Below are 23,917 nucleotides of genomic sequence, written 5' to 3' on the forward strand. Positions count from 1 at the left end.
TTAAATGACTGCATATCTGAAATAATGAGTTAATGTACTGGTGTCAGAGGGTGGTCAGAATAATCTAAGCAAAGGCAATTATATCAGGAAAAAGAGCAGAGGAGTCAGAGATGGAGTAAGATTGAGATTAAATATATTCAGTGGATGAGGCAAGAAGCAGTGGCATACTGTATAAATATGCGTGTGTATGTGGTACCTTACTATACTAAAAAAAAAGTGCAAAAAAATGCTATGAAGAGCATTTAGTCTGTGACTGTAAAGTACAACAAAGGGGCAAATATAAATATTTAAGTAATTTTCTATGATGTAACACTATTTCCTAAATCACACGTGTTGTGACAAGTTTACATTGACAAGCAATTTGTATGGTCACAACCAGTGAGAAGATATTTAATATTTACTGTCCAATTAAACTACCATTCAAAAGTCTGGGGTCGGTAAGACTTTCAAAGAAATCTCTTATGCTACAAATAGAGTAAAACAGTAATATTGTGAAATATTATTACAATTTAAAATAAAATAACTCTTCTTTTTTAATATATTACAAAATGTAATTTATTCCTGTTATCAAAGCTGAATTTTCAGCATCATTACTCCAGTCTTCAGCGTCACATTATCCTTCAGAAATCATTCCAATATGCTGATTGGCGCTCAATAAATATTTTTTTGTGGGAACTGTCAAATATTTTTGTTAACAATTTTAAAGTCTTTACTGTTCAACTTAGTGTCTTGGCTGAATAAAACTAATCATTTATTTGCAAAAAAAACTGCATTTGAATGGCATTGTACATGGAGTGAGATTTTGGACCAATGAGATTTTCACAGTGGGTGGAATTACACAGTGCAATACTGTAGAAACCAAGTGAACTTTTACTGCTTGATGCTTTAGAGAACACTGTGTGTGTGTGTGTGTGTGTGTGTGTGTGTGTGTGTGTGTGTGTGTGTGTGTGTGTGTGTGTGTGTGTGTGTGTGTGTGTGTGTGTGTGTGTGTGTGTTTCATGTTCCATTGTTCTTGTGTTTGTTCTTGATCTTTTCTTTGTGTTCATAATTGCTTCTCACCAGCACAATTCTTGCAGATGACCACACACAGGTTGACGGAGGCCCATTCCGGCTCAGGGGCCTGACAATCAGCACACTTCCTGTTGGACTTGTTGAACCAAACCTTCTCCAGCACCTCGTAATTGCACAGAGTTTCTACGATGGACTCCTGAACTGCCTCTATCCATTCCTCTCGCTCACGCTCCGACTCCACTGTGAAACTGACACAAATGATACAAAAATCTCACATATACTTTATCAGGTTGATTACACATTCAGTATTACAGTACAGTTTTAATGTTCTTTATATGTCTATGTGGTGTTTTTAATGTGCTTTAAGACAAGCTATGTGCAAATTCATCAGTCAACACCATTGCTGAGTATTTTCTCCTTAAAACTGCAGTTTACCAAAGACCGTCTCAAAAACGCTGTTTGAAATCACCCCTGTTCTCTGTCACAAACATGTTGTAACCAATCCTGTCAACGTGTGGGTGGGCTTTAGCATATCATCATTACTATGCTGCGACGCAGGGGAGTCTCAAGAGAAGCCATGTTATCTTGGTATATTTTCCTACTGGTTTGAAAAATCGGGTACATTTAGCAATATAGCGGGTGAATTATGTATATGATGTATATTACAATGTTATGATGAACTATATGCCTTTTTCCCAATGACGTTATAAGTTGTTCAAAACGTTTCTAAAAAAACTTTTTAGAAGGCAGCTGTCTGACTCTAAGATGGTGAATAGGAACATAGTTTATGTAACATTAGCAACATATTATTAGCTGTTTTGATAATGTAGTCAAGCCAAATGATAATCATATCAATTACCATTATGTGTCTGACGTAGAGAGCAATACATAAAAACAATTTACCCTTCTGATACATCAACTTGTAGATAATATAAATTCACTCTTCCACTTCTTCTGAATCAGTTTCTGGTTTTAACACATATGGCTGAATCAAACCAGTATTTGCCATCATGTACAGTTTACTACAGTAAAGTTGACCGAGTGGATCAGGTATTCTGAGCTGGTGTGAGTGAGTGGAGGCGGGAACTAATATGCATATTCACGGATCCGCATGTACTAAATGAAGCAAGGGTGTAAAGTTACTTTTTTTTAAGGCATGAAGAAATTACTGACTACATGAGGACTTTAAAATGCATACAGTATATGGCTACATTCACACTGCAGACAAAAGTGGCCCAAATCAGCCCAAATGGGCCACTTCCATATGTGGTCCTAAATTAGGCTACGTTCACACTGCGAGCCACAATTCCGATTTATTGCTCAGATCAGAATTTTTTTTTGTATTGCTGTTCACATTGTTCTTTTAAATGGAGCCAATATCAGATTCCAGTGTGAACAGATCACTGTATGCGCAAAATAACATTAAAAAGACGTCACGCAGCATGCTGTCATACGGAAGCAAACACGGAGGACATAAAAGTAAGTGATTACGCGTTTATTCATAGTATGATCTGCCAGGCAATATAAAAAACAAAGACAAGGATGCAACAAAAAGAAACAGTTTTTAAACATTTAAGATACAAGCCCTAATGTTTTGCTTGTATATAGAGCTGTCTCTGTATGTGACACACTGTACTTATGAGTCTGACACGTCACTGTCCTTCCACTGACTACCCTTCACAACTGTCTTGATAACGTCAGGTATGTAAAACCTTTCAAGTGACTCCCATGAGCGTAGAAATGTGGCAAACTTTGCTCTAGAGTTATGTAAAAGTTGCATGAATTCCGATATGACTGTTCAGACTGAGGTCGCATTGCAAAACATCTGTACAACATATGGTACTTGCACAAATCGGAATTGAAAAGATCAGATTCCATTTGGTTTGTGTGCTGTTCACACTGTCATGAAAAAGATCTGAGTCACATGTGAGCAAAAGAATCAGATTTGGGCCACATTTACCTGCAGTCTGAACATAGCCTCAGATACAAGTCAGAATGTTTTGCAATGCAATCTCGGTCTGAACAATCATACTGGAATTCATGTGCCTTTTTTTTTTTTTTTTTTTAAACATCATTCCAAATATTCTACATACCGATAGTTTTTCAGCAAAGTTAGTCAGTGGAGTGATGCTGAGCTGTTATTCTCATAAGTATTATGGTGACAGCCTTATAAAATAAAATTGAGGAAAAACTGTATGAGAAAAACGTTGCTCTCTTTCTCCTCATCCTCATCTGTGTTCTCCTTTTTGCCTGCGCACAAATTGGCTGGCTTCTGCTAGGCACATAACCTAATAAATGAACGCGTAAATACTGACTTCAGTAACCTCCGTGTTTACTTCCGTATGACAATGTGCTGCGTGCCGTCATTGAATTCGTTCTTGAGAGTCAGTTCAGGGCGGTAACCAGTTCACACGTGAAACTGATATTGGCCACATTTAAAAGGATAATGTTGAACAGGCGAACAAAACAATCAGACTTGAGCAATAAATCAGAATTGAGCATTAAGGCTTGCAGTGTGGACGTAGCCTTAGTGTGCACAAAAGTGCCAGTAAAGCTTTGCAATCATTTGCTACTGATATATAGCTCTGAAAATTGTGTAGTCACATTTACCGCTGTTATAAAATAATCCAGTCAAATCCAGGCAAATGATTGCCCTACACAGATTTTGAATCGGGTTCATTTGGTCAGACAACCCAGACAGCAACATAGTGTCGGCCCAGATCCGGCCCACCTCTGGGCCGTGTGGAATCCGTGTGTACCAGATGTGGGTCGGATACGGGCCAATAATATGTTGCTGTCTGGTAAGAGACAATTGAGTTTTTTTTTCCATGGACATTAAAGGTACAGCAACCTGTATGACTGATTTTCTTCTGTGGAACAGAAAAACTCAGAAATTCTAAAGACTATGGCTCTTGGCCACTCTTTTGTGGATTAGAGCGCACAAGTTATATAGACCATTTAAATAGACCATTTATAAGCTTGAAAGCTTCAGTCCCCATTCACTGTGATTGCATGGAAAAGAGAGATTAGCACATTTCTCAGAATTTCTTCTTTTTTGTTCCACAGAAGCAAGACCTAAAGGTTTGGATGAGTAAATGAATGATAGAATCCACATTGCTGGGTAAACTATACTTTTAATCTGGTATTGTCAAATTTTAAGATGAGGCCTGAAATCCCTAACAAACAGCTCTCTAAGCACTGACTCAAATATGGGGAGTCTTTGTAATGATTGTAAATATGTAATGATATATACAATACAGAGTATTTATTGTAATTATTTTTATAATAATTTTATTATTAAAAATAATATCCAAAGTTATACTAGTTAAATTTCATCCAGACCAAAAACCCAACTCAGGTCAAGTAGCAGACAAATAATAATGGCGAACACCCCTTTTTAAACGTTCATTATAGCATTATGATTGGCAGATGAGGCAGTGCAGTCTAATTGTAAACCAGCAATAGCTCTGAATCTGCTTTCCATTTCCATTATGACCCCCTCTGTACCCATTATTTTAAATGAGCACAGAGACCTTGATATGTCATTTCAGAGAAAAAAATTCCAATTATTTTGCCAACAACTAATACTAAATAGTCAGCCAGCCTCACATCGCTCAACGTTTAGAACGCAACTACAAACAGATCAATATCCTGTCCTGTCCACAAAAACAAAGATAAAAGATAAAGAGCAAAAATCTTTAAAAGTGCGCACCAGCCAAAGAAAGAGAGCGATAGCTTTTCATTGTTTGTTGTGTTTCTTTTTTTTTTAGCCAGGGAACTGCATCAGCCATAAAAGGATCATTAAAAAACAAACACGAAAACATCTCATCGATTAGGCCTCCGCAAATGGCTGCTTTGTTGGAAACATCAGCTTGTGTGGGGTCACAGGTGAGCGATGCCTGTACTGTACAGCTGTTATAACAGAGCTGATGTTTAAAAAGAAAAAAGAACAAGAGAGGAAGAAAAAAACAGATCAATACTGAGTGTGCTTCAGATGCATAGTATCAGAGTGGCAGGACAGTCATAATGAGAGAATGGCTGCTAGAAAATAACAGCAGGCAACAAACTCTGAAAAAAAAAATGATACTAAAAAGGCTCAAAAAGGAGAAATCGACAGAGTTTCCTCTGCCTTTAATAAATCTCACACTGTCCACCTATGCAAGCATTCAATTCCATATATATATATATATATATATATATATATATATATTTATACAGGCAAAAAAGTTTCAACGGTTTGACACTAATCTTTTTGCAAACTTCAACAGTTTAATCCATATTTTATTTTGGTTGGTGCAATCACTAATACTAAGAAGTAAGAATGCTCTAATGAATCACGACAAGTTTCACCTCTCATGGAAAAAATGTTACAAACTAGATATTGGGAGGAGATATGTAAGATAACTATAATAGTATTTAGAAAGGCTTCTGTGGGTTTAGCTAAAACAATTCAGGAACAAAACAATACAGTTCCAGATCCAGTTGTGAGAAAAGTTTATAAATTCTTTTTAAATACTATGAATACATTATAGGATTTCTGCAGGAATTGCTCAGAAAATGTATTTTTCATAGCTAATTTCTATAGGGTATAAATGTATTTTCATCTTTGTTTTTGTGATATGATTAAATGATAAATAAGCCATAGATGTTTCTCACTTAAAAAAATTAATGTGATTTGAAAAGTAAATAAATATTCTAACAATAAATTAAAGTTAGCATGAAACGGAAGTTGCGATCATCTTTTCTTACCTATTGTGACATTTATCCAAGTGAAAAGGCTTATTTCAAAGAAGAGTGGGATTTTGTCCATCAATAATTGATTGGATCATTGGATTAGTGTAGTTTGCAATAGAGTGCATTAGTGCCCAACCCCTTTTTTTAGAAGCATTGGTTCAAGTATTTTTACACTTCTCCCATAGTGATTTTTAAAAAAAGTCTAAAAAAGAACCAAACCAACCCACTACAAGGTGAATCATAACATTACAAACTTTGATTTGAAAAATAGAAAGCTACAAGACTGTGTACTTAACGGCTTTAGTGAGAGGAAAGGACTACAAATATGAAACTATTCATTCAAAAAGTTGATTATATATAACAAATATATTGTATTGCAAAAACACACATACATAAGTATTTTGAGAGCGAAAGGAAGCAAACTCAATTACGTTATTTGAGGTGTTTCATGGGAGTGGGTGAGCGAGCTAATGAGCTCTTTGCATTTAGCCTGTTTCGACTCTTATTGGTGGAATATTTTGTACAGCATCATGGGTAATGTATTATTTTATTTTTTTACCACAAATTCCACTGTTAAACAATTATTTGAAAAAAAAAAAAAATAATACGTTAAAATAATGCGGGCTGATTGCTTCAACAGAAGCAAATACCATTAACAACCTCATAGCTCACAGTAGGACTATATTTAACGGTTTATAAGTTAACTGCCAAAAAAAGCATGTGTTAAACCAGACGCTAAGTTGTGCTGCTCCTGGTAGCGTTGGTCATTACGGAAATGATCCGCTGCATCCGTGTTCATTAATTTGCTCGTCGTCAGTAAATCATGCGCAAAACTTTCGTCTCCCATCAGCGATTTTATGGGATTGTGCTCTCACGCTAATTTGCCCTGTTTGGTAAATCTGGCCATTAATATTCTTTTTATGTTGTTTGAGGACTCTTCAGCATGTCCTTGACCTTAGGATTGAAGGATGCCAATCTAAGGTAATGTAGAGATGGTGAGAATTTCGTCCAGGAGTAAACTGCCTGACTCTGGGGACTCAAAACATCCTTTCATAATTCCTCCAAGACTTAAGTGCTTCAACAACTCTTTTTCTAAGTTTCTCTGAAATCTCTTCTGATCCACCCATAATGCACTTCAACACAAATAGTTGTGAAGAGCAGATCAAGAAAAGTTTTTAAATGGCAAGATAAGTCAATCCCACACTTAAACAGTTAGTACAATATGACAATGCTCAAACAATAGTGAGTTGCCTTGCTGTATAATGTCTACATGGGCAACTCTGTTAACGTTCATTCAAAAATAGCTCCACTCATCAAAACATGCTCAAGAGACTCAACTAATGCTAAGTTGATTCCAACATCACCTGACATGAACATTTCTCAATATAAAAAAAGAAATAAAAACAACATTGATACACACAAAATTGAAACACAAGTGTATGATACAGCACATGCAACTATGCAATGTTTTTGTGTAATTTCTCAAAGAGTTTATTTTCCAAATAACCATTCTGCAAATTATGAAAGAATATGAAATATGAAAAAGATTATGTAATCAGAAACTGTTTTTGAAATTAAGATAATCTTTGAACTCATAATCTGAAGGCATTTGTGTAAATAAATGAACACTTAATCCTCCAAGTCTAACCTTGAGTGAAGCTTTGAAGTCTTTTTTTTTTTTTTTAAGCATAAAGTGATATTAAGGAAGTCCAGGTAGAGGCTTAACTCTGTTTGAAGGTCATCTGCAATCTGTTTAAAACCATCTACTGTTCAATTTATGCTAATATTGTATTTTGATAAGAGATGTTCTTACTCTCTGGCCTTATGCTAATACAGTTTATAATAACTTAGTAGTTTACCAGAAGGATTTGAAAGGTGTAGTGATCTCAAATCCTTTCCTCTCAACCGGTTTCACACACGCAGCCGTCAGGTCCACTGCAGCGATGGCCAGCCCTGCATTCAAATCCTGTGAACAACCAGAATAATATCAAAATAAGATCTTTATAAAACACTACGTTTTTCATATCCACATATATCATCAGGAACAAAAATAAAGAAATAACATATTAGAGCAAATGAAGCAGATAAGCCACTGCCATAATGAACAATCCAACATATTCACAAGCTGAAGCTAACTATAAAATGCAAGGAAACTGTTGTGTGAGAAGGGTCAAGGAGAGCACAGAACAGACAGAGAGCTCACTGGAGGGTGAATACCTGCTGATTCATTGATCAGCGTCTGAATGAAGAACAAGCAGAAAATACACAGCAAACTTTATTTACAGACTTCACCGAATACTTCAAGGACAACAGCAATATAAAGACCTCAAGGGGACAAGAAGAAAGGAGATGGCTACTGCATCGACCCTCTCAAGGCATTACTTATACAAGTATGAAGTGTGGGTAGCCATTTTTATTTTATATTTGATTTTATTTTTACACCAGTTATTGTTTATTATTTAAGTCCTGGGCCACTTCAAGACGACCAAAAAAAATGAACGTATTTTTTAAACAAACTTATTTAATTTTGTAAGATTAAAGGCTCATTTACACCAAGGACGATAACGATAACAATAATGATAAAGATATAGTTCTAAAAATCATTCTAATTATAAAATAAAGTCCACATCACAACACACAGAGAAACAATATCGTTGGAATCACTTTCAGAGCAATTTTTTCCAGCTGATGAATGATAAAAACATTGACAGTCAATCATCCTATCAGAATCCACCCTGCTTTCAAGAGCTCAAGCATTTAAAGCGGCAGACGACAAACCCGGAGCGAGCATAGAGCGTCAACGTTCGTTGTTGTGGATGCTAATATAGTTATCATTAATTATCTTCATTGTTAAGGCTCTTGGTGTGATCGGGCCTTAAGACATGTTAGTCTAGTTTTCTTTGGGGTTTTGCAGGGGACCCTTTTAAGTGAACCAAGCCAAAAATTGCAAATAGCAACTTGACAGCAGAGTGGAAGAGATCAGCATTTGGCATTTTCGATAATGACTTCATTTGTGATTTGAGTGTCATGAAAGCCAGTTGATGACACAATTTTCACTATAAAGCAAATGATCTGTGAAAGGTGAACTCAATTGGACTCACCAAATGCAGTCATTAATATGTGATTCCACAGCATTTAAAAGACACACATTTTTACTCACAAAAATTATGCAAATTGATCATCAAAGATTCATCATAGAAGTTGCATTCAAGATCCACCTGGCTAAAGAACCTGAGGGGGTTCAAAAGGATGATTTTTTTTCAAAGTAAAGGCCCGTTCACACTGATAACTATATTAGAGTCCACAATAATTGCTGTTTTAAATTTTCAAGCTCTTTAAAGTTGATGGATTCTGATTGAGTGCTAATGTTTTAATGATTAATCAGCTAAAAAAACATTCTGAAAGTGATCACACTGACATCGTTAATGTGTATTTAAAACGTTAAGGTTATAGGTCTCGTCCTTGGTGGCCTTAAGACATTCTGAAATATGTGTTATAGAAATGAATGAACTTCGGACTGCATCATGAGTTGAGTCATCTTTGGTGAGAGAGTCTACCACCTCTGTCAAAAGGAAAACTCCCTCAGAGCGACTCAAAAGTAGTGACACATGCCTTATCTAGTAATAGAGAGTCTGGTGTGAACAGGTGTGAGTAGTTAGAGGTAAAGAGAGAGAGAGTGATACTGACACAACCGCAGTGAGGTCATGACCAGAGAATGAGATCACAAATTCTATTAAACGGACACATTACTCATAATACACTGCAAGGTCTTTCTTTTCTTTATACTTATTTTACACAAAAACTTAGACATTTCATACCTTCTTTTGTAACATAAAAACAACCCCCAGTCTTTTATTTCAGAACCCTAAGGCTCAGTTATAAACCAAGTGAGCTGCCTTGCTCATTGCCACACGTTCAGCTGCCTTCTCAGGAAGTGAGAAGAAAATCAAATCGGACAAGTGACATAAATGGAAAGTTTGGAATTTGGAAAATTTGGAAAGTTCTGCATAGACAGAAACTCTCACACAAACCATGCAGAAGATTTAACAGCTTCACAGCTGATTGCAGAGAGTTTGGTATTTTAATAGTACATTTTGATTAGATTAAAATACTGAAAAAGTATTGTTAAAATTGGTTAAGACATATTATACTTATTTTTATGAGACATTTCATCTTTTTCTATGTTGGATAGATTTTTTTTTCCACTAAGCTCATTGCAACAGGTTTGTTTTTACTGTCAAGGGTACATGTGATGAGGTCTTAGAATTTGGCCAAAAGAAGGTTTCTAAAAACTTTTCACAAATAGAGTGGATTGCATATGGTTACAGGGGTTACATTGGGCAGAACAGAGTTTTACCACCCTAGAATAAAAAAAAGAACAAAAATGATTGACAGTTTGTTGGTCAATCCATTATGCGTGTATGTGCTCCAATTTTTCTTTGTTCCAGTACACGCATTCTGAATGTTGCATGGCCCTGGTTTAAAAACAGCATAACATTACGGAACAGGGTTCTTGAGATGTTATTGTCAAAGCTGAACTACTTTAAACTTGATACGGTGTATTAAAATTGCAGCACTTGTGTCGAGAGCTGAATAGTTAACACTCAAACAGCAAGACTCAAATGTAATGACCAAATATAAAAACAATTTTTTTTAAAAACAGCTCAGACAGAACATTGCCTATGTGAACAGCTTCTTAATCTTTTTGTTTGTTTGTTAAAAAACTATTTTTTGCTCAGCTAGTAAAGACAACTCAGAGCTTATAGCACAAATAATTTGATTACATATATGTGTGAAATCAGTTGTCAAATTTCAACTTTCATCCACAGCGTACTCTTCATTTCAGTAAAACGAAATTAGATTAAATGCAAATGACAGCGCCCTGACACTCCTACTGTCTTGTCATTGAGTGTGCAGTTCCGAGTTCGCTTGGGCCGTACGCTCTTTCATTCGCGTGATACGTTGTATGTGCTGAGCATGGTGTTTAGATCCCGACACGGTTCAGTGTTGGGGTTCAGGCATTCATGCTCCATGTTTTGTCTCTTGTTGTGAGTGCATGGGTTAGTGTTCGTTCTTTCACTCACGCGCTCTCATCTCGTGTGTTTTGTAGAGCGCATGCTTTATGTTTTCATTGGCCAGGAGTTCTTGTGTTGTCTTGTTCTGTGTAGAATGTGTGTTTTTATTGGTCGCATTTCATGTTGTCATATTTAGTGTGGACACGCAGTCGGTTTTGTGGGGCTTGTGATTGTGTTCACTGGCCATGTGCTCTTATTTTTGTCATGTTTGGTGTGAGTACATGGCTTGTCATGTTTGTTTCTATGTGCCATGTGCTCTCCTGTTGATTGTCTTATGCAGCATTCACACCATGTCGTAATTATCGTAGTCTCATGATGACAGCATGTGATGTTACATTCGGAGATGCTCACGCCCTCGGAATGGGAATTCTGCGTTTCTATGGAACCACTATCAACTCCTAAATGAATCTCAGCGATCAGGTGGTACAGTGGTCATGTGGTACAAGTAGGAGCTCTCAGACAATTCCCATCTTACAAGCTGTAAGGTGTGTTGGAAATCGGCTGCGGCTGGATGTAACCGATCGGCGAGAGTTGGCGCGTGCAGGAGGTGCAAACGGAGACGTGAAGTCCGACACTTCCTGTTTCCCGTAGTGACGCTCGCACTGCGTTTGCATACTTTACCACAGCTAAAGTGAAAAACTGCAATATTTGTCAAAAACAGACTTTTCAAAGACATTTTCATTCAATGCTTTATATACTGCTTAATACAGCATCTGTTTGTACAAGAATAAAGTTCAGCATAAGCCTATACTATCAATGAAGTGGGGTCTACTTTGTCCTGCCATACCCGACTTGTCGTGTCCAGCCCTGCCTTGCCCATTGCCAGTCTCTTTTTACCCAACGGGGTAGTTTTTGTTTGTTTCGTCTCATTTAATAATAAGCCCATTGTTCCCTGCATCTGCTTTCTTGCCTAATCCCTTCCTGAAACCTGACAAAATGAATGCATCTCTAATAAACATATAATGACAAACCTTCTAAAACAAGCAAAACAGAAAATTGTAAACCCCTAAGCTAACATACTTTTCAACAAAACATATTTTTGGTTTCACTTTATTTTGATGGCCCCTTTAACACATTCTGTTAACTAAGTAAGTTGCACCTACATGTCAATTAACTCTCATTAGAATGTTCGTAGAGTATTAGTAGACTGGTAGGGTTAGTGTTAGAATAAGCTGACGTACTTGAAAAGTTAAACTTACAGTCAGTATTGGGGCAGCATCACAATAAAAATTTAGCCGATTTTAAGCAGACAGTCTACTAAAACTCTAATGAGAATTAGTTGACATGTTGTAAAAAAAAAAGTAACTTACAGTTAACAGAATGTTTAAAAGGGACCATCAAAATAAAGTGTTACCATATTTTTAGACCCCCGTATCATTGGGAGCTCAGGCTGAAATTCAAGAATTTCCTCAGACATCTTCTAATTGTCCTTTTAAACTTTAAACGTTAGCCATCAGAGACCCTGCAAAGTGCCATTCCAGCACCAATGTGCTTCGTATTTTTGTGTTCTTTGTTTTGGAGCAAATAATTTAAGTAAGGAAATCAAAAATCGATGTAGCACTAAACTGTAGTGGCATCACGTGATTTGGGCTTGCCTGTTAGGTTGGCTTTCATTACCTTGGGGAAACATCATGGCCCGACCTCAGAGGAGAAAAGGGCAGCACACTTCATCCTCTCCAAGACGGGAAGGGGGGAAAAAACCAGCGTCCTGGGCAGCTCGTTCATCTTGTTAAATTAAATACTCCACTTCACTGAACATGAACCGAGCTACCCACCACCGCACCTTTTTCCTCTCTCTCTATGTCTCCTTCTCTCCATCTTGATGCTCCTTATGTGTTTTCTTCATCCCTCAACAGTCACTGCTGTCTTCACCTCCCTCTGTTATCCCTCCGTTCTTGTCTCTCTGCCCAGTTCCTCATTCATTCCCTCTTTCCCTCACTCCTTTACTTTTGCCCCATGCCATCTTTTCCTCCACTCCCTCCCATTTCTCTCACCACTTGTCGGAGTGGTTGCCACAGAGGGGATTTAATGCAAAAACAATACAATCAATTTCCATTTTCACTGCTCTCTTTCTCTTTCCCCCTTCCGCATGCTAAATCGCCTGACGAAAAACAATTTCCTTGCAGAATGAAGACAAAGATGTTTGCTCGTGCTAATAAGGAAAATAATGAAAGACAAACAGAGATGATAAAGTGTGTGTGCCGTCTATTCACACAGAATAACCTTCTCTGCTTAATCTCATTTAAAACTGAGACCAATTGGGTATAGATCACATACATTTGCATGCGAGGTGCCATGGCTTGCGTGTGCATTGTAATAACTACACTCTCAGCATATGGGCTCATTCACATAGGAAGGAGAACATAACACACGTCCTACTACTTTTAAATGTGTGAAAGTTTCAGTTATTTTACTAAAATGACAAAACAGTATCTACTTATATCACAAAAAACAAAGGGGGAATAAGAAAAAATAAGAGTAAATATAGAGTGATTGATGGATGGATGGATGGATGGATGGATGGGATCCCCCTCCCCAAAAAAACTAACAAAAAAATATATATAGATCTACCTGGTCTGTTTTACAGAGTCTGAAGCTGGTTCCCATGAGGCTGAGGTAGACTCTTCCTTTGAGGCCACGCAGCTCGACATAGCCACTCCTGTTTGTGTTATTTTTGCGAGGCTGATGGGAAATGGAGGACTGGGAGCTCACTGCAGACTGGAGAACCTCTAGCCAATCCTGACGTTCTCCTTAGAGGGAAGACAGAAGATGGAGGGAGGTAAGAAGTGGTGAGCGTAACTGTGGAGGAACGCTGGCATTCTGTTTGATGTATGTTGGTGAACGCGCAGGTATGCATGCGTGCTGTGCCACGGGAATAAAAGGGAAGGAAAAAGTGTCTAATATTATTGTTATACTTTATAAACTTTTAAATCTGCAAACAAAGCAGGTATGCAAAAGCCCCTGTGTCTCATTGTATTGCGTCTGCCTCTGTGTTTGTGTGTGTGCTTGTGAGATGGGGGAAGGAAGCCTGAGAGGGTTCTCTTGTGCTGTTTAAATAGGGCTACAGGGGCTTGCACAAATTCGTTGCAAGCACACACACTAGCCAAAAAACATTAACAGCTGGATACTCTTATCCTCTGCAGGTCTACAGCACCTGCCACATCCAGAGAGAGAGAGAGAGAGAGAGAGAGAGAGAGAGAGAGAGAGAGAGAGAGAGAGAGAGAGAGAGCGAGAGAGCGAGAGAGAGAGAGAGAGAGAGAGAGCGAGAGAGCGAGAGAGAGAGAGAGCAGGATCTCATTTCAATAAAGGTGAGTGTTTCTGCGTGCAATGTCTTTCAGACAAAACTAGAATTTTGCTCGTAGTCAGCAAAAGAGTTTTTAGGCGCAATGTAAGTGTTAGTGCATCAGATATATAACTATATATGACTACTTAACTTAAGTTCAATAGTTCTATTTTATGATTATGAAAACAAATGTTTGATTCAGTATTTGACACTCATAATAAACTAAAGCCACCTGAGAGAGGTACATTTTGGCAATATTGCTCTATACTTGCCTAGCTCACACATCTCATTCTGTATTCCTCACATTGTACAAGAAAAGGAAGACTGGAATACAAACCTGTAATAATGAAAAAATGTAACAGCTTTCCCCACACTTTATCGACTGACATGTGTATAGTATTTTTTGCCTGATTGCTGTCAGGGAGTTTTACTCATAGGTAATAATTAAATAACACCAAAGAGTGCAGATAACTTTACTTTTGTTAAACATTACACCTGGGTTTGATTTATGAATATGATTTAATCCATTACAAACATTTTCTCCATTTATTGCTAAACGTCAGCGTGTGTGTCTATCAAGGTCAAAGTTCGGCTGGTTAGCATGGTCCCAACATGGGGTCAGTAAGAAGTTAATACTTTTATTCAGAAAGGATGCATTAAATTGATTAAAACTGACTGTAAAGACATTTATAATTTTATATTTATAAAATGTATTTATTTATTCTGCATGACCATATTCTACATCCCTTAATCCTACCCAATACCTAGTTAGTTAATAGTGAGAATTGGACCTTAATCTAAATTGTGACCGAAATCGTTTAAGCTGTTTTTCCGCAGTTGGGCCAAACCATTCTCGTTGCTTAACTGTTCCATTCAGTGCTGATCCGGTCCAGCAGGTACGGATATGATTTAATTTTCCAATGTGGAGCTGATAACAGAGCTCTTTGGAATGTAATACAAATGCGTCAATCATTGCCTTGGCAATGCAAGATTTTACAGATGGAATAAGATGTAAATAGCAACTGCATTATGGAGGATTATCAGATTTTTCTGTTAATTTTATTATTAACGTGTGTTTATTCGCTCAAATAGCGCTCTGCCAGCTACAGAGAAACTGGTAGCCAGGCAACAGACAAGTGACCAATCCTGAGTGGCGACGTCACTACACGCATCCTACTGGCACGGTTCAGCACGGCTGGTTAGAGAATTCCGGGCCGCGAACGGCCGAACCAAGCTCGAGTGGAAATACAACAAACCGTTCCTTACTGTTATAAGAACTGTTCGGCCCAACGGTGGAAAAGCAGATTTGGTTTCAGATAACTGGATAAAAACAACTTGACAGGAGAACTGAAAACCCATGTGTTGCCATGAGAAAAGATTGCAGATTATATAGACTTTCTTAATAAAACAAACCGTTTCATTTTACAGCCCCAGTTATCACTGAGAGTGACCATGGCTTCAATAAAACCTCACAGAAAGTTACAAACTGCACTTTGTGGTTACCTATAAAGTCTGAAACCTCGAAAATTGGTGGCTGTGAAAGATATTCTTTCCCTTTCTTTCCCTTTCTCCATGAAAACATTGTTATTCACAAAATATTACACTCTCTCTGAAAAAAAAGAGACCTGCACAGTTGAAGACTGCCCCAGAAAGAGTGGATGTCATGAATGTTTTCACACACTCTTGTGCATCTAAATGATTCCCAATGTGCAGCTCGATCTCTAACACTAATTCTCATTCTTATCTTTTGTGCTCATCCCATGACCACCCACTTCCAGCTCTTTCATTCACTCACTCATTCTCTCTCTCCTCCTCTCTTGTGTTTATCTTAAGATTGATGACTCTTTCAGACTGCTATAAAGCTGTTTAAAGATGCATGAGCAGATCGGACCGGTGCTCTCTCTCTCTGTCTCTGAATTCTTCTTATGGTGAAAAGTACAGTTAAATGCATGCCTTAACTGACTTCCCTCAGAATAATTCACTTACAATGGGTCAAAGGTCATTACACAAGAGCTGGGTAGAATGGAGGTACTGAGGAGACCATTATTTGTTGATATTCTAGGACACTATGGCACACAGCAGTGCTATTAGCCACAGATTTACCACAGTAATTGTGATGCGGAAAGCAAAAGGCCATGTCAATAACATGGTAATTGATTGGCTCATGGTGAACCGCTCACCCTTGCACTGTTGCTTTTACTGCAAGGTTTATGAAATGTTAAATAATCTCACCAGTCTGAATGTCCTTGAGAAAGTCAAGTTGCTCCATTTACAAATAATGACAAATCATATGTATTATGCTTAGGTTTACAGATATTCAGTGTCCACAGAAAGTATTTGCAGATTTATGGAACACTCAAAAATGTTTGAGCTTCATTGCATTAGGAACAAAATATAAAATGAAATACATATTTAAGAGGTCAACTACATTTTGAGACTTCTGTAGGAGAAAATTCCTTTAAAGAGGCAATATTATGTACAAAGTAATTATGTTTTTGGGGTCAGGAACAGGTTACCTAGAACAGGTTTTCATTCCTGAATGTTACAAAAACACATTATTTTTCACATAATCTGTAAGAAACGCTCTGATTAGTTCCATTCTCAATAAAACCCCTTCTTCCGAAAACTCGCAGCACGTGCGCGCAGAGCGAGGTGCATTTCAGACAGTGCTCGAACACCGAATTGATTCCTCTTTCGCGTTTCCTTGCCCTTGAAAGGACACATAAACACAAAATTATATCAATATATCCGTCTAAATGCTCGTCTCGGCAAGTATGCTCTCGTTTATGTCATAAGTGAAACGGTTTTGAGAAAGAAACGGATGTATGTCAGTTTTTTCGGTCCGTGCAGTCGGTCTTAAGCCCGGTACACACCAAACCGACGCCAAAGAACTAGCGCTGATGAAAGCCGACTGTGTTGCCGCCTCGCATTGCCTGCGTCGGGGGGAAAAGCACTGACTCGTTCACTAAGCTGAACAGCCAATCAGAGTTCCTTCCTTCACCGACGGCCCGACGCCGGAAAATAGCCAATATATATATTTTTTTTATTTGCTGATCCGAAAAATGATCCGACCCGTGGCTCAAAAACCGTAAATGATCCGTACCGTGATTTTTGTGATCCGTTCCACCACTACTTCAAGCGTGTTTTGGAAATGTCACGCCCATTACCATAACCGCATATTTTAACACACGACTAACACAGCGCAACCAGGCCTCGCCTGGTTATTAAGAAAATATCACATCAAATGTGCAGGCAATGGTGTGGCAACAATATGCACCAACAGGGTGTTTACTGTACATATTAAATCTAAAGCTATCATCATTGTCTCGGTTGTTTCAGCTTCTCCTTAAGTCTGGCTTCTCTCTCTCTATCTCTTTCTCTATCTCTCTCTCTCGCTCTCTCATTGGGTGTGCTGTGAAAGATCTCCTCAGAGCATCTTATCTTATAGCAGAGATGATAAAAGATAGAGAGTGGAAGTGAATTGGTTTAAAAGGGATTAGTGTAAGGGGGTCGAAATGTGAGATAGACAAAAAAGCAAAGAGGCTCACCTTCTTTCTCTACCCGAAACACAAAGGTTCTTACAGAGGTGACCACCTCAAACTTATTTTCACCCAGAGCGCGAACTTTTTTAACTGCTGAAATAGGTATCAGGCCCTTCGAGTACATCTCCTGCAAAGAATGAGGGAGACAGAACAATTATTCATATAGCACAAAGTGCGTATGGACAGACAAACTACCAGTCAAATAATTAGACATGTTTGACTGAATTTTTGTCTCTCACAATCTTAAAAACCTATATAATGAATTATCAAACAAATGAAAACAAAAACAAAACCCTGAAAAATAAAAATAAAAATTGAAACGAAACAAAACAAAAAAACATGTTTGGATGCACTGGATCAAATAGTGAAGGAAAACCCTTCTGCTTACAGAACATTTCATAAGTCACCTCATGAATTTGGTTGGTGTACATTTACAGTATTCTGATACTTCATTTTTTGTTATTAAATAATTGACGAGTTCACTAATATTCTAAAATGCAATGCAAATGAATAATCAATAATAATGAATGAGAACCATCATGTATCAACACTTTTGGCTGGTAGTGTACGAACACTGCAACATCACTTTCATACATTGTTTCCAACAGAAAGCTCAATCCAGCCATAATACATCTGCTTTCTGTAAAATAAAAAGAAATGAAAGAAAAAAGAAAAGATGGATTGAGTCAAGCACACACTCACACACTCAAGCAGGCCTGATTCCTAATACCAGTCCCCAGCTAACAGGCTTGGCACTCCAGTATTTATAGTCTGATGTTTTGTGGGAAGAGATGAGGGAAACAGAGCTCGTTGTTTAGAGAAAGGAGTGTTTGGTCTCTCTGTGTGCTTCAAACCAACATAAGCCTCCAAAGCAGCAATAGAGCTCTGTGAGACCTCCTTTAGTCTACAGAACTCATACGCAGCACTCCAGCCGCTCTAAAACAGCAGACTGTGATGGATAGAAAAGGGCAAATGCTGTGGAGAACTGAAAATGAAGTTAGAGAATGAGAGGGAGACAAGAGCTGTTTCAAAACCCAGTGAGCTGCCTACGCAAGGAGCATTTTAGGCAACATAGGTGACAAGTCTGTTCTAAAAGGTAGACATCTTCATTGAGCGACCTTGTTTTAGCCGAATACTAATGTGGCGTTGCATAGATCTTTATGTGAAGGTGGCAATCCCAGTATGCACTGTGATGAGCTCAGCGGAAAAAAAATGAATTCAAGGTACGCTCACTACCGTTCAGATATCTGGGTTTGGTAAAAATGTTTTAATGTTTTTGAAAGAAGTCTCTTTATGCTCACCAAGGCTGCATTTATTGGATGGAAAATATAGTAACAGTTATATTGTGAAATTATTTCAAATAACTGTTTTCTATTTTAATATATTTTAAAATGCAATTTATTCCTGTGTTGGCAAAGCTGAATTTTCAGCATCATTACTCCAGTCTTCAGTGACTTCATACTAATAAGATGATTTGCTGCACAAGAAACATTTATTATTATCATTAATGTTGAAAACAGTTATCCAGCTTAATATTTATGTGGAAATTGTGATATATTTCAGAATACTTTGATGAATAGAAAGTGTTAAAGAATAGCATTTATTTAAAATTGTGGGGTTTTTTTTGTTTGTTTTTTGACAGTCTTATTGTCTTTTGATCAAATGAATGCATGCTCGCTGAATAAAAGTATTAATTTCTTAAAATAATAAGAATGACCCCAAACTTTTAAACGGTACCATATACAATATAAAATATATATATATAAATATATTATTTATTAAATACTGAGAAGTATAAATAATATTTTTCTAAAGTGTAATTGATACAAAAATAATAATAAAACTTTTACCAGAATTTGAGTGTACTATGAACATTTATGATTAAGTGTAATGTTGTTGGCCCTTATTGAAAGTTTAGTCGAGTTGCTGCCTACAGTGTGTCGGTCGTTCCAAAACATTTGCGTATGAAGGTTCAATTTCAGTTAGAATGCTTCAGAAGATTGCTGCCTATTTAGACTGTAGGAAGTAGTGTAGTTCACTGTGTATAGGAACAGAGCTACAGTGAGCTCCACAGACAGAGAAAAAAGGCAAGAGAAGAGAAGGAGACAGGGGAAAAAATGAAAGATTAATTTGTCCATTTCAGTTGGCTGTTAATTATTATGATGACCTTGCACTATTTCTAGAACTCGTCCATCCAGAAATAGAAGAGAAGATTTAGTGAGGGACCCCCTCCTCGGCTAGCGCAAATGGAAGAGGTAATGCCAAAGAAAGACAGGAAGAGAACGAATGAGGGAGAGAAAGCGAAAAAAACCGAGAGGATGAGAAAAAGAGAGGATATGATAGCTTGGGGATTGCTTGATAGAGTGAGAATGAGTGAAGAACCAAGGGATCAAGGAAGAGAAGCTCACAAAGCAGAGGGAGCGTGAGATTGCGAGCGAGAAAGAGAGAGAAAGTAGGGGTCAGAGAGAGCACCATCTTCTCAAATTAAGGCAGCATGTTAACAACGATGGGCACAGCTAACCCTAATTATGGTAGGGGGCAGCCATCACCCCTCTCCGGGATCTCGCTCCTCACTCGCTCTTTCTTTCCAATTTTGCATCCTTCCCTCCGCAGCCGTGTTATGGCTGTGAACTCCCTGGCATTTTAATGAGACTTCCTCTGTCTAAAATCTGGACAGCAGCGGAAGAGAGTAAAGGGGGATAAAAGTGAAGAGGTGTGCATGTTTATAGGAAGCTAAGTGGCAATAATGAGGCGCTCTCTAAGCTGGCATTAATTATTCATTATAATTACAATTTTCAGGGTCGGAATGATGAAGGGGGCTTAAAGAGTACATGTGCAAACGCAAGCGCATCCATTAAGAGTTTAGAGATGGTTTAAGTAGGTGTGTGCTTATACAAACACACAGAGACGTACGGCGCACAAAAAAGTTTATAGCAGCAGAATGTACTCGTATTGTTTGTGCACATCTGTGATGGCATGCCATGCTCACAGCAGGTTGTTCTATACATGCACTTTGATCAAGAACATATACATCTGAATATGCAATAGAGTTGAAGAGGCTGACTGATGAAGTCTGCATTTGATCAGAGACCCAGAGAGTGCTGTGATGCCATTAGCTTTTGTTTTCACTGGGTTAGTTCTGCAGTGGAGCCATGGGGACACCACCTGGTAGAGGAGCGCTACTGCAAGTGAGCAAAGTGTGTAAGCTGACTTAAATGTACTGTGTGGAGTAAAAATCAATAAAATGCATTTGCATTTTTTTTTGTATTGTCCAACACCAGCCAGAAGCACACAGCTGAATGTAGTAGTCTAAAAGATCTGCTGTCATACACTATGTGACAAAAATGTTGAATAATTCAGGTTTTTTTTCATGTGTCTGAAAGAAGTCTATTGTGCACCCAAAGGTTGCATTTATTTGATTAAAAATACAATAAAATGAGTAATATTGTAAAATATTATTCAAATTTAAAATAACCGTTTTCTATTATAATATATTCTAAAATAGAATTTATTCCTGCTATGGCAAAGCTGAATTTTCAGCAGTCATTACTCCAGTCTTTGGTGTCACATGATCCTTCGGAGATCATTAAATTATGATTTGATGCTCAAATATTATCAATTATTACTGGTCCTCAAGTTTTTGCTGCTTTTTTGTGGAATTAATTTTTCAGGATTCTTTGATGGATAGAAAGTTGAAAACAACAGCATTTATGTGAAACAGAAAACTGTAAATGTAAATGTCTTTTCTGTAACTTTTGATCAACTTAATATGTCCATGCAGAATAAAAGTATCCATTTCTTTTTAGAAAATGTTTTTACTTACTCCAGACTTTTGAATGGTAGTGCATCACGGTTTCCACAAAAATATTAAGCCGCAAAAAACTGTTTTTAACATTTTAAGGAGCAAATCAGCATAATGGAATCATGTGACACTGAAGACTGAAGTAATGGCTGCTGAAAATTCTGCTTTACCATCACATGAATAAATTATAATTTAAAATATATTAAAACAAAAATTGCAATAGCATTTTACAACATTGCTGTTTTTTACTGTGTATTTGATCAAATGCAGCTTTGGTAAGCATAAGAGACTTCTTTCAAAAACGTTTTTAAAAAAACCACACAAACATACATGTTCCTCTTTGAAAAAAAAAAAAAAAATCTTATTCCAAACTTTTGACAAAGTAGTATAGTTGCAGGTCATGGGAAGCTCACATCTGCCCTAAACTGGATGACTACAACCATCAAAAACAAAGGGCGGGTGGTGAGAAAGCTTTCCACTGGCACTCCCAGAGGACTTTTGAGCTTTTCTGGATTTTCTACACAGTTGTACTCAACCCAAACATCTCCACACACCCTGCCTACTGACAGGTGACACTCTAAACCTCTTTCACTCACACATAAATGCCAAAACTCTGTGAAAGTGTTACTTGGATCCCCTGACGTTGCAGACCTGGTCGCAAGGTTGACGAAACATCAGGTAAGTTTGAGGGGAGACCATGCTGTTCCGTCCCCGAGGGTCCTACAGGAAACCAGTGGGAGTGCGGTGCTTGCCTCTCTCCCACGCTTAAGGAGGTCTCTGATTGATGACATCATTATGTGATGTCAAGAAGTGAGCAGTGATTGAGATTAACCATTTCAATCAGAGAAGAGAGACTAAGGAGAGAATGTGTCTGCTGAGGACAATCAGTTGGAGGACAATTTCTTTGAATCTTTACGTAGTTTTCTTGATTAGTAATGCTTTTTAAGACAAATTGTCACTTAAATTATTGTCCTCAATTATTATTACATAGAAGGAAGCAAGTAAGCAACCATCCAGCATCCAAACATAAACATACTAAAAAACGCTCAGAGGGCCAACTTATCCATGCCATGGAAACCACTTGCAACACTATAGAATAGCCTCATGGCTGCAGGTTTTGTTTTGCCATCATTCACCCTATTCTAGTTAAGACTGCAAAAGGCATACTATATATATATATATATATATATATATATATATATATATATATATATACAGTGAGGAAAATAAGTATTTGAACACCCTGCTATTTTGCAAGTTCTCCCACTTAGAAATCATGGAGGGGTCTGAAATTGTCATCGTAGGTGCATGTCCACTGTGAGAGACATAATCTAAAAAAAAAATCCAGAAATCACAATGTATGATTTTTTAACTATTTATTTGTATGATACAGCTGCAAATAAGTATTTGAACACCTGAGAAAATCAATGTTAATATTTGGTACAGTAGCCTTTGTTTGCAATTACAGAGGTCAAACGTTTCCTGTAGTTTTTCACCAGGTTTGCACACACTGCAGGAGGGATTCTGGCCCACTCCTCCACACAGATCTTCTCTAGATCAGTCAGGTTTCTGGGCTGTCGCTGAGAAACACGGAGTTTGAGCTCCCTCCAAAGATTCTCTATTGGGTTTAGGTCTGGAGACTGGCTAGGCCACGCCAGAACCTTGATATGCTTCTTACAGAGCCACTCCTTGGTTTTCCTGGCTGTGTGCTTCGGGTCATTGTCATGTTGGAAGACCCAGCCTCGACCCATCTTCAATGCTCTAACTGAGGGAAGGAGGTTGTTCCCCAAAATCTCGCAATACATGGCCCCGGTCATCCTCTCCTTAATACAGTGTAGTCGCCCTGTGCCATGTGCAAAAAAACACCCCCAAAGCATGATGCTACCACCCCCATGCTTCACAGTAGGGATGGTGTTCTTGGGATGGTACTCATCATTCTTCTTCCTCCAAACACGTTCAGTGGAATTATGACAAAAAAGTTCTATTTTGGTCTCATCTGACCACATGACTTTCTCCCATGACTCCTCTGGATCATCCAAATGGTCATTGGCAAACTTTAGACGGGCCTTGACATGTGCTGGTTTAAGCAGGGGAACCTTCTGTGCCATGCATTATTTCAAACCATGACGTCTTAGTGTATTACCAACAGTAACCTTGGAAACGGTGGTCCCAGCTCTTTTTAGGTCATTGACCAGCTCCTCCCGTGTAGTTCTGGGCTGATTTCTCACCTTTCTTAGGATCATCGAGACCCCACGAGGTGAGATCCTGCATGGAGCCCCGGTCCGAGGGAGATTGACAGTCATGTTTAGCTTCTTCCATTTTCTAATGATTGCTCCAACAGTGGACCTTTTTTCACCAAGCTGCTTGGCAATTTCCCCGTAGCCCTTTCCAGCCTTGTGGAGGTGTACAATTTTGTCTCTAGTGTCTTTGGACAGCTCTTTGGTCTTGGCCATGTTAGTAGTTGGATTCT

General features: G+C 38.0%; 1 protein-coding gene across 1 annotated transcript in view; it reads right to left on the bottom strand.

The window, feature by feature from the left end:
- The window catches only part of arap2 (ArfGAP with RhoGAP domain, ankyrin repeat and PH domain 2), a 107,375-nt gene that overhangs the window by 50,616 nt on the left and 32,842 nt on the right, over positions 1–23,917 (bottom strand). Inside the window, exons 8-11 of the mRNA XM_081359734.1 lie at positions 17,652–17,772; positions 13,392–13,570; positions 7,605–7,711; positions 1,060–1,259 (exon numbers count right to left, since the gene is read on the bottom strand). Of these exons, the coding sequence (XP_081215860.1) occupies positions 1,060–1,259; positions 7,605–7,711; positions 13,392–13,570; positions 17,652–17,772 (607 nt within the window). The remainder of the gene's footprint in view (positions 1–1,059; positions 1,260–7,604; positions 7,712–13,391; positions 13,571–17,651; positions 17,773–23,917) is intronic.

Source organism: Scardinius erythrophthalmus (assembly GCF_964197995.2).
Source record: "Scardinius erythrophthalmus genome assembly, chromosome: 2".
In the NCBI taxonomy this organism is placed as follows: Eukaryota; Metazoa; Chordata; class Actinopteri; order Cypriniformes; family Leuciscidae; genus Scardinius; species Scardinius erythrophthalmus.